Source organism: Colletotrichum abscissum (assembly GCF_030869225.1).
Source record: "Colletotrichum abscissum strain IMI 504890 chromosome Unknown Scaffold_4.1, whole genome shotgun sequence".
Lineage (NCBI taxonomy): Eukaryota > Fungi > Ascomycota > Sordariomycetes > Glomerellales > Glomerellaceae > Colletotrichum > Colletotrichum abscissum.
In genome coordinates, this window is record NW_026850320.1 from 1413193 (window position 1) to 1430026 (window position 16834).

Below are 16834 nucleotides of genomic sequence, written 5' to 3' on the forward strand. Positions count from 1 at the left end.
TCAAAGAACGGAGAAAGATCTGACGGAGCCGCAAACCGGATTGCTTTCTAATCTCTCGTGACGCTGCTCGGGATGGACGGAGGTATGTCCGAAGATTCCGACTGGGTCCAACCATCACCAGACCACTTAAAGGGGACGGGAGCTCCAGCGCTGGGGCTAGCAGCCAGCCCATCATCAGCTAATAACACAAGGGGCCGGAAAAAGCAGCGCCTTGGAAAGCTCCGAGCACATCAAAATAGAGGGAGAGGCAAAGGAAAACCCGCGGGCAGCGGACACAGCGGACGGACTCGACTCCTGGCTTACGCGCTGAGTCACCTCCGGGGCCACCTGATAGTTCGGTAAAGAATTTGTCCTGCGGTGCGGCGTGTGTGACTGTTAAGGTCCTGTCCTGGTCTAGACTCTACCGCATCGCAACAACGTCCGCTGTTGCATCGCATTCTGCGCCTCTCTCTTATTTGCCGTTGTCCATTGGCTCCTCTGTCCCGCTGTTTTCCATTCGTTGCGTGTGTATATTTGTTGCATTTCGACGTCATTGTGGCGCTCTCTGCATGGCCTCCAAAATTTTGTTGTTCTTTTTACCGGCTTACTCCCGGTGGATTATTATCAAAGCCCGATTCCTCCCTGCTTAGTCCCAGTTTAAACCACTTTATTAAGCACGGTCGGCATGGCACGCGGGTCCCGCGTTCGTCGCGATAGGGCTGATGTGGCTGGAGCTGTATGGTTAAAGCGGACATGAAGCGCCGGTGAAAGGGCGAGGGCGCCAGAGGTCATTGCGTCCGCTTGTGTTTCGCCATGTGTGGCTCAGCTGTTTCTTCGAAGTGTGGTTACGTCGTGGACTCATCACCAGCGGAGAGATGTGATAAGTGTGTGAGCTGTCAATACGGTGAAACTGCTCCATGGATCAGAGAAGACAGACTATTCAAAATTGATTAAGCTACAACATGTCATATTCTGCCACACTCGTCATCCAACCGTCGTCATTTTTGTCTTTTGAACTACAATTAGCCTCAGCTTGGTATCAGGCACTGCCTTGCTCTCATAGTCGAAATGCGGCCTGGACCGGTCCGCATATTGCTTAGCCCATAGGTTTATTCAAAGTATGCCTTGTTAGTCTCAGGGCTTACCTCGTCCCATACGTTTGGTTGCCAGATGCTTAGGCAGACTTGTTGACTTGCTGGGGTCTTTGGCGGCGGCCTCTTCATTTCATGCGGTCGTCCGTACCAGGAGTGGCGTGGCCTGTCTCATTTCTAATTGTTGGAGTCCAAGCTCAAAGTCAACCCAGCTCATCGCCTGTAAAGATCGGTTGGGAAAACCAATCATGGCTATCGACGGTACTCGACTTCGGTTCGCCACTTTACTTTGATACCTACCGTGGAAACTCGTCCAACTCGTATTTGCGCTAGCCCGTGTACTTGATGATTTAAGCCTCTCTTAGTGTCAAAAACTTGCTGATATCCGCCACTGATTGAGATTCATAGTCTGAATCGAGGTAAGTATTGGTCGAAAGCTATCTGAGATAGCGGGAGCACGGCCTAGCGTAAATACGAGTTGGACGAGTTTCTACGGTAGTCTACATTGATTGCATGCGATTGTTCATACGGGTGCTGTAAGAACATGCAAACAAGATATTCATACAAGAACTAAAGGGTGACTCATGTCTTAAATCGAGGACTCATTTCGCGTGTCGAAGGTACGACAAGGTGCCTAGGTCACGGACTAACACATCTCCTGACGGAATAGAGCATGCTCTTTTGGCTGTTATGCCTTGATACAACGCTTGCCTTAATATGCATCATTTGCCTTTGGATAACTCGCTGCGAAAAAAACACGCTTATTCTTCTTTGTCATTCTCGAGTGACTCACTTAATTTTTATTTCGCCTATCAACATAATGCTCTGATTGTTCCGCCGTCTGTAAAATTTCAGAGACTGGTCCTCATGAAAGGCCGCCACATTTCTGCCGAAGAGTCTCTCAATGCTTCTATTGAGCCTCAGAGAATCATCCTTGGAGTGACAAGCGGCTTTACAATGTTAACATACAGAGAGGTCTATTCACCTTTGCTCGCCATCTGTAATTTGAGTCAAGATGAAGAAGTCCTCCTCCAATAGGACTCTTAAATCAGATGCTTTGAGCTCAGACGTATTGTAAAACGTCATATCACTGTAAAGTTTGCTACATGACGTTGAGTTACGAAGCCGCTCTTCGAAATCTGCTCATGAGCTGTTGAGATTTGCCACCACCCCCACCTGTCCGGGCCCAATGATTCGAATCGCGTTGGTATTGTGGTAGCATATGGATACTACTTGATTGATGAGATTAGTTAGTCGTTTTGGTAGAGGAACACCCAACTACCGTTCAAGGGCTCAAGTGTCTCTAACAAAATCAAACGTTCGTGTACTCACAGCAGGTATCAAGAAATGAGGCGTTTAGACAAACATGATAGCAAAAGAAAAGAGTTTTTGCCTAGCCAACTACTTTGACTAATTGGCCGTATTCACTGGCTAGCTTATATCACAATCTTTTGCGAACCGCCATAAGAATGTTGGAACATTTGCTGGCTTCCCACACTTAGTAGACTACGTGAGTACATGTAGCAAAGCCAAAGCCGGACCAATGGTCGAAGGTGTTGAGTACATCGCCGCTGTCAAGTCAATTATCTCAAGACTGCATTGAGCCTACATGTAATCACCTTTGGTTTTGAAATAAGTTGAGAGAAGAATTTCTGCAATAGATGATACGACCAACGGCGTGCTGAGGAAATCACACGTCGGAACGATATTCACCATGTTTCTCATATCTTTACCGATATAGCAGGGGGGAAGGGGGATCTAACAACAGATCTCTCGTCATTTCCCTACAGTGTCAGATTCGAGATGGGAAGCAGCAATGTTGGCAACAAAGATATCGTGCTCTGACTGTCATCGCAATGCTGCATGAATTGAACTTCGACGCGAGAGTGAGACAGATACTGATTTCTAGCGCTAATAGGGCTAGTATGACGGTGAAGTGTTTTCCGTTCGCTTTGTACACATGCTAAACACTGGCAACCGGCATTGGCAACGCGTTCGTCAGGACCTACCAATAAGTCCACTGACCAGCTATGGTGTTTAATATGAGATGGCTTTGCGGGAAGACGTGCAAGTACAGATGAAAATGGACAAAGTTGAGCCTGAAGACGAGGGCTCTCTGCTATTACTCTTCGTGTCGTGCTCTGAGGCAAGTTCATTATCTTACAGTCGCTGCTGCCCTGAGGTGAGGTGGGGTGTAACTACCATCACTTAGGTTGCAGAACCTCTGTCTTTTTGAACAAGTGACCTGTACACGCGCTTCGTATTGAGGGGGGTTTCAGTTGGTGGCATTGATGCAAATCTTGGTCGTGAAAGCCGAGGCCTGGCTCGGTATTCATTTCAGCTGGTGCAACGCCTCGTAGCAGACATATTCTGACGCATGCCATTAACGAGATAATATTCACTGTGGGAGAGATTGTGCACGCTATCCCTATAGTCAGTTATTTGCAGGCGAGATCATTGACGGTGCAGTCCGAATGCTGCGGTTTCGATGTGCAACAGCTCCTAATCACTGAAACAAGGTATCCTCGACCCTAGTAACAAAGCTAATTCGAGCTTGACGAGCTTCTTTGAGTTTCATATGGACGGTCCAATGAAACTACTGGAAACTCCATGTCAGGCGGATCATAGCATGTCGTCTTAACGGCGATCAGACTGACCTAGAACATTGCATAGATCCCCCGAACCCCACAAGGCGACTATGTGACGGGACAACGTGTCAGACAGGTCAAAGGAAGCCTTTTACGATACCGAATACGTAAAATAGGGCTATGTATTCCGTTGACAGCGATCACGCCGAGAACAAATGGGATAATAGACTAAGATCTCCTGAATCATGCCCTAAGTCAATCTCGGATTTGCAAAGATTTTAAAACATTGGGATAGTAAGTATTAGATTACGAGGCAGAAGAGGGCCCTATTAGGTAGTTAGGTAGGGGTGGTAAGTAGGTAGTCTGGGCCCGTGTAGACAGACCCTTCCACCTACTTATACCTATAGAGGGATCGTAGGCCCTACTTACGATCTTCCCCTCCTATATATACGTAATAGACTTATATTAACCTATTAACCTAGTTATAACTAAAAGGTTTAACTTACCTAAGTATATATTAATACTAATTAGTAATTAAATTATATATATATTTTTATTATAAATTAATAAGAATATAATTATAAAAGAAATAGCCTCGACTTACCTCGCTAACTATTCTAACTTATTAACTTAGTTCTATCTATCTAATTAATAATAAATAGCCTAGTTTATACTACTTTAACTCTTTTTTACTATTACTAGCTAATAACTAATTAATTAGTTACGGACCGTTAAGAGCGCGCTCTATTATATACGATCTTTTTTATTAAAGCTATTATTATAAAAAGATTAATTATTTTATTACTATTATTAACCTCGCTTTTATTATTAATATTATTTTTATTAACTTTATTATAATTACTAACTTCTCTCTAATTAAACTACTTATAAAAGAATCTATTTTAAATATATTATAACTAAGCGCTACTTTAAATTAATAATAAGTAAAAAGAGATTAATTACTAAGAGATCGATCTAACGATTACTAAAGTATTAGTACTTAGTAATAGTAAGACCTTTAGAATTATAAATACGTTAATAGCGAAGTATTCCTCGCGGATAGCAAAATATTTTAAGATACTAAGGAAAAGAAAAGATTTTAATAATAGTAGTAGTAGGGATTTATTTTATATTATTAGTAAATCTACTTTTTTTTAATTTATAAAAGCTCTGAGACTAGATTAATAAAAATAAAGTATAAAAAGTACTAAAAGGAATCGCTAATTAGTAGCTAATAAAATCCTCTATTTATTACTAAAAATACGGTTATAAAAGGCCTTTTTTTTTTTTACGACTTTTTACTTATTTTAATAACTTTTTATTTATATACTTCGTTAAAAAAAAGAAATTTTCTAATTAATAATAATAGCCCGCTTATTATTATTAAAACGATCGCTACGACCGACTTATTACTTATTTAAACCTACTTAACGTTATACTATAATTAAAATACGATAATTACTTCTTACGATTATTTTTTACTATATAACTTATTTTATAAATATATTATAATAACCGCCGGCCTTAGTAATAAGTAAGAAGGGTCTAATAATTAGTTAATATTACTTTTAGCCTATTTATATTTTTAAATTATAGAATTATACCTAATTCTAACTCGCTAATAGGATTACGTTAACCTAACTTAATAGGGCTTATTTAATATTATATTTACCTTTATAAATAATAAAAAGCTTAATATTTTCGTTTTTTATATAATAAGATCTTATTATTAAGATAGCTTAACGAGCGAGGAGCTATAAAAGGACTTTAAAACCGATTTTTAAAACTAAGAAGTAGGGGACTTTTTAAAAATAAAAAGTATAATTCTTAAGAAGCTAAAAAACTTTTTTATAAATAATAATATTAACTTAATAATTAAGGACCGTAGTTAAATAGTAAATAAGATTACTAGCGCCCTTAATACTTAGTACTTCCCTACTTAGACTTCTAAAAAGATTATAGTTTACTATAGTTATACTAAATATTTTAATATATTATATTACGATCCTTATTTTTTTTATTTATTATTCCTATAATTAGTAAATATTAACGATCTTATTTAACGAGCTAGAGAGATAGTAAAAGAGTTTATATAACCCTAGCTAGCTTAATTAAAATAAACGAGATTATAACTTTAACCTTATTATTAACTAACTAACTTACTACTATTACGGCTAACTAGTCGTAATAAGTATATTAATAAAAGTTAAGGCTACGAATACTAAATAAATAGTATCGTAGTCGTAAATAGGTAAGGCTTCGGTAATTAATCGTAGTCTTATTAAAAGGGGTTCTTAGTAAAAATAGCTAAAAGCGATCGTAAGATTTAATACTAAGTTAATTACTAAAGAAGCTATAGGAAGTCTATCCTTAAGCCCGGCTTAAGTTTATACTATATATAAGTCTCGTTCCTAAATATATCCTTTATAATATTCCTATTTATTATTATCTAACTATTTACTAAACGGTCGTCTATTTTACTTATTTACGATCGTTCGTTCTATTTATTTATAAGCGTCTATTCCTTATTTTATTATATAATCGTAGTTACGTAACTTATTTATAGTTCTTTTATCCCGAGAGGAGTTACCCTAAGTCCGTATTTTTATATATATAGTATAATAGCTACTATAGGTCCTATAGGGCGAGGCCCTGGCCTTATTATACGTATTAAGTTATAATATTAGCTTCTCTTTTTAAAAGTCTAGTCCTCTAGGCTTATAAATAGGTCGTTTATTTTTAAGTTAGGGAATCGTTAAGTATTTTTTTAAAATATATTAATACGATATTAGGTCGAATTAAAAAATCGAAATCTTTAATAGCTACGTCTTATTGTAAATTATTACGTATTATTCGTTTTTCTAACAAAAGCGTAAAAATAATACTTTATTTAAATTATCGTTTACGAGGGGTTTATTATTTAGTTCTTTTTAATTCCGAGGTTTATAGAATATACTATTATTTAGGTATTTTGTATAATGCATCCGCCGATACTATTTATATTTATAAGTATTACGTTTCTATTTTATTAAGTCTTGGCCTAATTAGGTATAGTTAGTTAGTTAGTAACGGAGTTTAATTATTTTAATTATAAAGAAGAAGTAGAAAAGTTGCGGTTTTAGGAGAGGGCTACGGAGTTATAAAGAAAGGCTAAGGCTTATTAATAAGCTTAGGCTAAGTTAAATAAGTCGTTATTTAAGTTAGAACGTCTTTATTTTTAAAAGCGGATAGTATTTAAAAAGAGTTAAGTTATATCGGAGGAGTTTTTTAAGGATTTTGAAAACGCTTCCTTAGCGGCCCGTAAAGTATAGGCTAATAGTGTTTTTAGGATTATTAATTAGGATGCCGTAATAGCTAGGAGTTCTGGATTTGATTTTAATTTTAATACTCCTCGAGAAGTTATTAGGAGTTCCGGAGGTTCGTAATAGGTTCCTATATGTTTTCTTTATATCTGTAGTTTTTTTATTTAATAAGGTATTTTTTTTTGTTATTCTTTGTTCTGTAGTCGATAATTCGTTCGACTTTATATTCTAGTTAGTTTAGTTTAATAATAATACGATTTTTTATATATAAACCTCTTAGTATAGGCTCGAGTAGTAAAATATAAAAGACGGGATAGTATCGTATCGTATTTAGTAATTTTAATTTATAATTAACTAGTGAGGCTTTTTTAATAATTTCGAAAGGTCTAAGTTTTTTATAGTCTAATTTATTACTTAGTCGTTTCGTTTTAATATTATAGTAAAAGAGATAGGCGCTATCCCCCTTTTCTAAAGATAGTCCTCTAATCCTTAATCTATCTATATTCTTTTTTATATACTATTATACGAACTCGAGGTTTAGTAAGGCTTATTTATAGATTTCTTTAAGTTTGTTTATGTTTACTATGGCTTTTATAGCTTATAGTCCTTGTCGTACTTCTCTATATACTATCGGCTAGAACCCGTAGTTAAGGTAAAACGGGGATTTTTTTATACTTTTGCTAACTATATTATTATATACGAACTAGGCTATTAATAGAAGTGCTACTTAATTGTCCTAGTCGTAATTTACGTAATAACAGAGGTATATTTTGAGGATCTAGTTAATCTTTTTTATTTATTTATCGGTTTGTAGGTAAAATGATATTAATAGTTTATGATTTGTACCGAGTTACGAAATTAGGGATTTCTAAAACTTCGAAGTAAATAGCTTATTTCTATCCGAGATAATTTCTTTTAGTAAACCGTAGTTTAAAAATATAACCTTAGTAAATACGTATACTAGGTCTTTTATAGTACTTAATTCCTTATAAGGAATGAAGTGCGTAAACTTAGTAAGTCGGTTAACTATAACTAAGATATTATTATACTATACTTTGGTAAATGGTTCTCTAGATTTTAGTAGTTTAACAATAAAGTCCTATATAATTAAATATTATACTTCTATTAGTAGTTATAGTAGTTATAGCTTATTATAAGGTTTATATGGGCTATTTTTATTTTTTTTATAAGTCGCGCAGTTTTTAATTATTTTCGTAATTTTAGTGCGTATAGCGGATTTGTTATAGTACTAGTAAATTCGTTTTTACGTTTTAATAACTCCTTAGTAACCGTGTGCCGGTGCGCTATGAATTTTTATAATAAGCTTAGGGGTTATTTTTTTAGTTAGGCTAGTATTAATCTTTCTAACTATTATAAGGAGCTTTGTAATTAGTATAAGGCTACTATCCTTCTTTTACTTAAGAATAACTTATGTTTTTTTAGGGACCGCGACTTTATAGTCGGGCCTTTTACTAAGAGCGTCTACTTTGTTATTTTCTAAACCTTTTTAATAGATAATTTAGAAGTTAAATTTAGATAGGAACTCGCTTTATTTAACTTATCGTTTGTTTAGGTTTTTATTTATCGTAAAGTTTATAAGATTTTTATAGTCTATATAAACTGTAACTTCGTACTTAGTTCTAGATAACTATAGTCTCTATTTTCGAAATACTTTAATAATTGCTATAAGTTCTTTATTATAGATTTACTAATTTAACTCTGCTTTATAGAATACTTTAGAGTAGAAGTAATATGGGTAAAGCTTTTTTTGTTCGTCTCGTTATCCTAAGACTACTTTTATAGCGAAGTTTAAAGCGTCGGTCTCGATTTTAAAAAGTTTTCGAAGGTCTAGAATTATAGTAATTAGTTCGGAGATAACTATATTCTTAATTTTAATAAATACTTTTTTATACTTAGGATCCTAAATAAATAGGGTATTTTTTTATATTAAGTTATTAAGAGGTCTAATTATATTAGTATAATCCTTAAGGAATCGTTAATAAAAATTAACGAATCCTAAGAATCTTTATACGTCCTTAACGTTCTGTAGTATAGGCTAGTCCCTAACTACTTTTATTTTTAATACTTATATATAGATTTGTTCTAGTATAATAGTATATTTAAAGAAGTCTACTTTTTATATATAAAACTTATATTTAGAAGGTTCGGTATATAACTTAGTATTTTAGAGTTTTTAAAATACTATATAAATATGCTCTTTATATGTTTTAAAGTTAGGGGAGAAGATAAGAATATTATTAATATAAATAATAATAAAGATATCGACGTATTCTCAGAGTACGTAGTTAACTATTATTTAAAAAGTTACTAGAGTATTAGTAAGTCCGAAAGGTATAACGAGGTATTCGAAGAGTCCTTTACGAGTTCGGAATACCGTTTTTTATTTATTTCTTTTTTTAATTTAAATCTAGTTAAATACTTTTTTAAGATCTATAGCGGTAAACTAGTTAGCTCCGTAAAGTAGGTTTTTAAGCTTAGTAATAAGCAGTAAGGGATAGTAATTTTTTTTTATAATTTCGTTAAGTTTCCTATAGTTAATAATAAGTCTTCGTTTCTTTACTCCTTTCTTTAGTACGAAGAATAAGGGTAATTTTATAAGAGAATTCGATAGTTAAATAAGTCCTTTTTCGAGTTTTTTATCGATATATTCGTTAAGATATTCCTATTCTTCTTAGTTTATTAGGTATATTAAGAAGAACTTAGGTTGCGTTCTTTTTTTAAATTCGATTTCTATATCCTAGCTACTATGTTTTAGTAATCCTATTTCTTCGGGTTTTATAAATAGTTTTGTATATATTTAGTACTCCTCGGGTATAGTCTAGAGTTATTATAATCCCCGATCGTTAGTATTAGTTATAAACTTTTTAAAGCTTTTTATTATCCTAATAAAAACTATGTATCGTATTTATTCTCGTTTTTTAAGAGTTCTTAAAAATCCGTTTAAACCCTTTTTTTTTTTAAGTTATTTAGTAACTAAATTTTTTTAAAGGACCTAGTTAGTAGTCTAATCTATCCGTGGGTTATACTTTTATAACTACGAGATTCTTAGGATAACGTCAATATTTCCAATTTTTATAATATCGTACTATAATTATTCTTACTAGTTATTAATATATATTAAGAGGTATACGGTTTCCTAATTAATATATTTATAGTTATAGTTAACTCGTTCTCTTTTTACTGTTTATAGTTAATATAGGTTATCTTTTTATACTTATAGTAAGTTAAGTTTATTTATTATTTTTAGTAAGATATAACTTTTTTATGCGCCGTTATTAATAATAGCATTTAATCCTTATCTATAAATATCGAAGTTAATTCGTAAGTATGCGTCGTTACGTTATTTAGTTATATATAAGAACTTTTTTTCTATTTTTACCTTTCGTTATTCTTTTATAATTAGCTTTTTTAGTTTTTTATTATTTACTTTTTCGGACGGTTCTTTTATTTATATCTCTCTTAGTATTCCCTCTATACCTTAGCCTTTTTAACGTAGTAAATTTAGTATTAATTATGTTTATAGTCTTCTTATTTTATATACTCGCTATTAAGGTACTTTATAGGAAAGCTAGGGTCTAGGCTAAATATTACTTTATCGTTATTATTAAAACTTAGTAACGTCTAACTAAGTAGCTAGTCTTTTACGTAAATATCCCTAATAGGTTTACTATTACGTCTTTATAAGTAAAAACGACTATCTTATTTATATACGAGGTACTAAAAATATTTGTTATCTAGGTATTCTACTTAAAATAATTCCTTATAAAAAGGATCTTCGGGGTTAAGTAGAGAGTAGTTTTTATCCGTATAGGGGGTTATTATAACCTTTTTACGTTCTTTAGTTCTATAAAACTAAACGGTTTAGTTATTTTTAAATAGGTAAATATATTTATACCGTAGTTCGTCGTCGTCCTTTTTAGAGCTAGTATTATTAATACTAAGCGGTACTTTATAATCGATTTCTATTTAAGTACGTCGTTAGGCAACGTTACGAAGTTCGTCCGAATCGTAAGGTAATTTTGCTTTATTAAAATAGAAGGAGCTAGTTCTTATTTTAATATCTTCTTCTTTAAAGTTAAAGTTAATTTTTCCCTCTTTTATAATTCTAAAATTAAGAATCGGTTTCTTAAGTATTTCGATCTTATTTTTATATACGAGGTCCTTAAGTTATTTTTTAACCTTACGAATAAATTTCTTATTAACGTCTACCCGTTTTATTATATAAATAGACTTAGTCAGGATTTTATTTAAGTTAGCTTTTAATTTAGTAAGTAGTTTTTGGTTTATATAGTTTTATTATACTATATAAACGAGGCTACTTATAATTTCTTTTATATTGGGTCCTCTTTTTTTAAATTTAAGGAGTTACTCCTTTATATTAGTTAGGAGTCTTTATTTAATCCGTTCTTTAAGGAGGTAAAGTATATCCCTCGTAATAGGGTCCGTTTTAGCTTTTTTTTTTATATTTTTATAAATCTAAGAGAGTATAGTAATATATTTAATATTATTTTTTTTAAGAGTATAGGGCCGGTAGGCGGGTATTTTTATTTTTTTTATTATTACTACTAGGGTTTTAATAGAAGGTAAGGTAGATCGTTTATTATTCTTAGGTTACTTTAGGTACTATCCTATTTGTTTTTTACTATTTTAGTAAGTAAAGTAGTTATTATTATAATAAGCTATTTATAAAAGCTACTTATAGGGGACTTTTTTGTTTACGATATTAGCTCGCTTCTCTAGGATAGGTTAGTATTAAATACGTTTAGGTTATTAATAGTTTCTAGCTATATATCCTAGTTTATTATAGTTATAGTACTTAAAGTCCTTTTTCTAGCGAGGTTATTCTCTTTTAATAATACTAAGATTTATTAGTCCGTTATAATATCTTATTATAATAGTCGTTAGTCTGTACTTATATCTATTATTAAGTTTAGCTCGGTTATTTTAAGTATTCTATCCTTTTTATTTAAGGCGTTATTTATAGAGTCGATTATCGATTTTAACTATTATATTAATATAATTATAAAGCTTATTTAATCGTTTTTATTAAGAGAGGTTATTTTTAATTTCTTTTTTTAGGCTACGATAGAAGGCTATTATAAGTGTATTATTATCCTAATTAAGTTTAGAGGTAATCTATCTAAATTTAGATACGTACTTATTAGCTAACCCTTTTTATATAAGGGTTATAAGCTTTCGTTTAGTAATTCGCTCTTTAGGAGGGTTACTAAAAGTTTTTTTAAATCTTTTTTTAAATTTATTATAGTTATTAAAGATCTTTTTAGTGTTTTTATCCTAAAGGTTGCGTTCGTTCTCGAGGTAGTTTCTTATAGAGGGTTCGAACTAGGTAAGGGTATCCTTTTTAAAAAATAAAGCTATATAGTAAACTTTATTAGCTTTAATAATAAAAGAGGTTTTATAGTAGCGTAAGTAGGCCCTAGTTTAAGTAAGGAATCCTTAGAGGGTATCCGGGGACCCGTCGTAGGGTTCCGGTTTAGAGTACTTAGCTCTAAGTACTAAGGGAGGTTAGGGCGCTATGAGCTAAGCGTAAAGTTACTTATTCTCGTTTTTAAGTTTAAGTATTATGTCGTATAGTTATTAAATAGTAAGTATAGCTATTTTAGTAAGCTGTGCCGTATTATTATTATTAGCGGTCGATATATTTATACTATTTAGTTAGTTTTTTATAGAGTGAACTTACTAAATAGGAGTAATTAAAGTATTATAGCTAGCTAGTCGTAATAAGTATATTAATAGAAGTTAAGGCTACGAATACTAAATAAATAGTATTATAATTATAAATAGGTAAGGCTTTAATAATTAATCGTAGTCTTATTAAAAAGGGTTCTTAATAAAAATAGCTAAAAGCGATCGTAAGATTTAATACTAAGTTAATTACTAAAGAAGCTATAGGAAGTTTATTTTTAAGCTCGGCTTAAATTTATACTATATATAAGTCTCGTTTTTAAACATATCCTTTATAATATTCTTATTTATTATTATCTAACTATTTACTAAACGGTCGTCCGTCCTACTTATTTACGATCGTTCGTCCTATTTATTTACGGGTATCCGTTCCTTATTTTATTATATAATCGTAGTTACGTAACTTATTTATAGTTTTTCTATCCCGAGAGGAGTTACCCTAAGTCCGTATTTCTATATATATAGTATAATAGCCGCCGTAGGTCCTATGGGGCGAGGCCCTAGCCTTATTATGCGTATTAGGTCGTAATAACTACCTCTTTAAGAAAAAAAAGAAGAAGAACTAAAAAATAAAGTTATTATTACTTAATAACAAAATCTATCTTATTAAATACTATACTTTAATATAAAAAATAAAAATAATATTATACTTAATACTTATTAATTAATTAACCTCGCTAAGCTCTATAATAATAAAAATAAATATAATAGTAAGAAGTATAATATTTTTAATAAAAAGCTTCGGATTTTTAAAGTATTATATTAACGGGTAAGAATTAGCGAATAATACTATTTTAATACCTTTTTAAATATACTTAAGGGAAGGGCGTTAACCTTTTACTTTAACTAACTTAGTAATACCTCTAACCTACTTAGCTTCGATATAATATATTAGAGGACCTAGGAGTACTTTAAACTACTTACGAGTTATTAAAACTACTTTACTAAGCTTTATAATCTTTATTAATATTCTATAGTTTATAAAAACCTAGGTAAATCGAATTAATAGATCTTATAAGTACTTATTAATTATATTACGATTTTTTATAAAACGCTAGTTACGTAGGGATTTATTTTTAATATAAGTAACTAACTCCTCTATTACGTAAGTAGTATATTAGAATATAAACTTATTATACTTAACCCGGTACTTACGTTTATTAGTATTTATTACTAACTTAGTACTTTAATTAATATTATAAAGAGAGAGCGCGACTATAATAAATAATAATAGTATTTTTAGGATAATATTTATAATAAAGAGGTCCTCGCTACTTACTAAACTAACCATATTTATAGTAGCTTTAATAAAAAGACCCGATTTAATAAGTAAAATTAACGTAGCCGCGGTATTACTAATAAAAAATACTTTATTTATTATAAAACCGGTTATTAATTAACTAAGTATTTAAAAAAAGAGCGACATTAGGTATATTAGAAATATAAAAATAGTAAAGAAAAAAATAAAAGATCTATATTAAGCTTATATTCGTAGTTCCTCGCTTTTTATAAAAGAACCGCCCCTATTAACGATAATGACAATAATAATATTATAATTTAATACTTTAATAACCTTAATTTTAATTATAAGGATAATTACGAGGATAAAGTTTAGATTTTAATAGTATACTTTACGATTATTACTAATAGTAGAGCTCTTATAAATATCCTCACTACTTAGGTAATAGAGCATAGCTTTATAAGTACTACTTTTATTAACGAGTTAACTAAGCTTATAGAACTAGTAACCTCTTTTTTATTAAATAGGAGGTACTTGTTAGGGGATTTTTAAAGTATTATATTTAATACTAATATTATAGAATTCTTAACCGCGGGCTATTTTTAACTCCTCGTATTATAATAACGACGACTTAAAATTACTTTTAATATTTCTAGAGCTAGTAAAATAGGTATTCGATTTAGTAATAATAAACTTATAAGGTTATTAAGATCTACGGTCGTTAGTACCCTATTTAATAATATTACTTTTTACGTTTTACTAATTAATACTCCTTTTTTATATTACTTAAAGGATATAGATAAGCTAGGAGTATATTTTAATAATATTAATAACTTACTAATTAAGGGAGACGTTATAGTACTTATTATTCGTAAATAGGGATACCCTTAGTTTCTACTCCTTAATAATAAAAAAGCTATTACTAATTACTTAACGGAGGGTAAATTACGCTACTTATATTAGCGCTTTAGTTACTTTTTAGTTCCTTATTTTTTAAAACTATTTTAATAGTTAAGTAACGATATAAAGATTATAGCTTTTAAAAAGCTTATAAAGATTTATTAATAATACTAACTTAACGCTATTATTCCTAGTTAATTTAAATTTATTTTATAAGATAATTATAATTTTAATTACGAGATCGTAATTAATATAATATACTTAATAAATTATAAAGGTATTAACTAATTAGTACTTTATATCGTTAATACTACTACTTCTTTTTAAGTAGTAAGGTTCCTTATAGATATAATTATAAAGTATATATAAGAAGTATTTTAGCTATATTAAATCGACGTTTATCTCGGTTTACCGGACTAGATTATTATAAATATTAATAAGAACTTTAGCGCCGTAGAGTTTAAATCTTTTATTAAATCTATATTTATTAAGGTTAAGGAAGTACCTATCGAGACTTATAATAGTATTAATAAAGCTAAGAAATACTACGTAGTACTTAAAAGGGTATATAATATTATTTAAAATAAGTACTTATTAATAAGTATAAAGGCTATATTTTAGGCCGTAATTAAGGTAGTTAACGATATAGTCGGCCTAAATAGCCTCGTTCCTATACTCCTTATTTTCGGAGCTTTTTTATATATTTCTAACGAATCTCTACTATTACTAAATATTATTTAACGTATAAAAGTAGTTAGAAAAGTAATAAGAGAAGTCCGTAGACTTTATATTAGTAAGTAAGTAAATAAGGTACTAGTTATTTAAAATAGACTAGATATTTTTTATATTATTAATTTATTATTATAGTTAGATATTAAAGTTTAGTAAGAAAGTAAGGGATAAAAAGGCCTATTTAAGTTCGTTTTAATAAGTAATATTATATACGTAATAAAATTACTTTACGGCTTAATAAGCTTCTGGGCTATTATAATTAAACCCTAGTATTTAAAAAAGGTCGACCCCGAGCTACTAACTACGGTAATAAAGTACGTCGACCGCTTACTAATCCCCATAATTAACTAGCTAACTAATAATAATACCGCTACTAACAAGGTCCTTAATAAGATCGTCATAGTAATTAATAACGACCCTTTACTATAAAAAAAGAGGATTAGAAGAATATTAATATGGCGCGGCCGTAGTAATATTTTTATAATTATTATTTATTTTATATTTAAAGAGGAGGTAAATTTTAAGCTAGCTACTAAACTCCGTAATAAGAGTATTATTACTATACTAAGAATACTTTTTATAAAATCTATTAATGAAGAGCTTTTAAGACTAGTTAAGAGAGGTATAATTAAATTTATTTAACTCGGCCCTAAATATAGGGATATAAGGATATTTAAATCTTAATTCGTTAATAAGATTAAAAACCTAGGACTTAACTCTATTAAAAAGTCCTATTTAGTTATATAAGGGTATAATAACGAGGGAAAAAAAGAGATCCTTATATAGTTACTAATAATTTAAAAAACTAGTTAATATCTAATCCTTACCCTAGCCCTAACCCTAATTTAAAAAGGCTACGTTATCTAGCTATAAAATATTACTTAAGTATATATATAATCGAGCTAACCTCTTTATTATAAGGTTTTTATTTAATTACTAACTTAGATCCGTTACTTATACCTTAAGGGTACTATTTTATACGTTATATAGCTATTATATAGTCTCGTAGAATTTAGTACTTATTAATAAGTAATATATAGTAAGTATTATTTAAAAATACTCTAGATAATAATATCTACGTTTAACTTATACTTATTAATTTTAATAAAAGAAAGCGGATTATTCGGTATTATTAGAATATAGATTAATAATATAATTAAATTATTAAATAAGACCTTTAGTTAAAAAGAAAAGACCGAGCTTAAGTATACTAAGTTACTAACTAAACTAAAATAATAATTATTAACTAACGAGCCGCTTATTTTTAATAATAGA

The 16834-nt window shown here is 30.5% G+C and overlaps 2 protein-coding genes across 2 annotated transcripts; both read left to right on the forward strand.

The window, feature by feature from the left end:
* Positions 1-399: 399 nt before the first annotated feature.
* CABS01_02410 (uncharacterized protein) lies at positions 400-696 on the forward strand (the record flags this gene model as incomplete). Its single annotated transcript, XM_060535788.1, has 1 exon — positions 400-696. A coding segment is annotated over one exon (297 nt), but the record flags the coding sequence as incomplete, so codon positions are not given.
* Positions 697-14584: 13888 nt separating this feature from the next.
* Positions 14585-14806, forward strand: CABS01_02411 (uncharacterized protein; the record flags this gene model as incomplete). The annotated part of the gene is made up of 1 exon (XM_060535789.1): positions 14585-14806. A coding segment is annotated over one exon (222 nt), but the record flags the coding sequence as incomplete, so codon positions are not given.
* Between the last annotated feature and the right edge of the window lie 2028 nt (positions 14807-16834).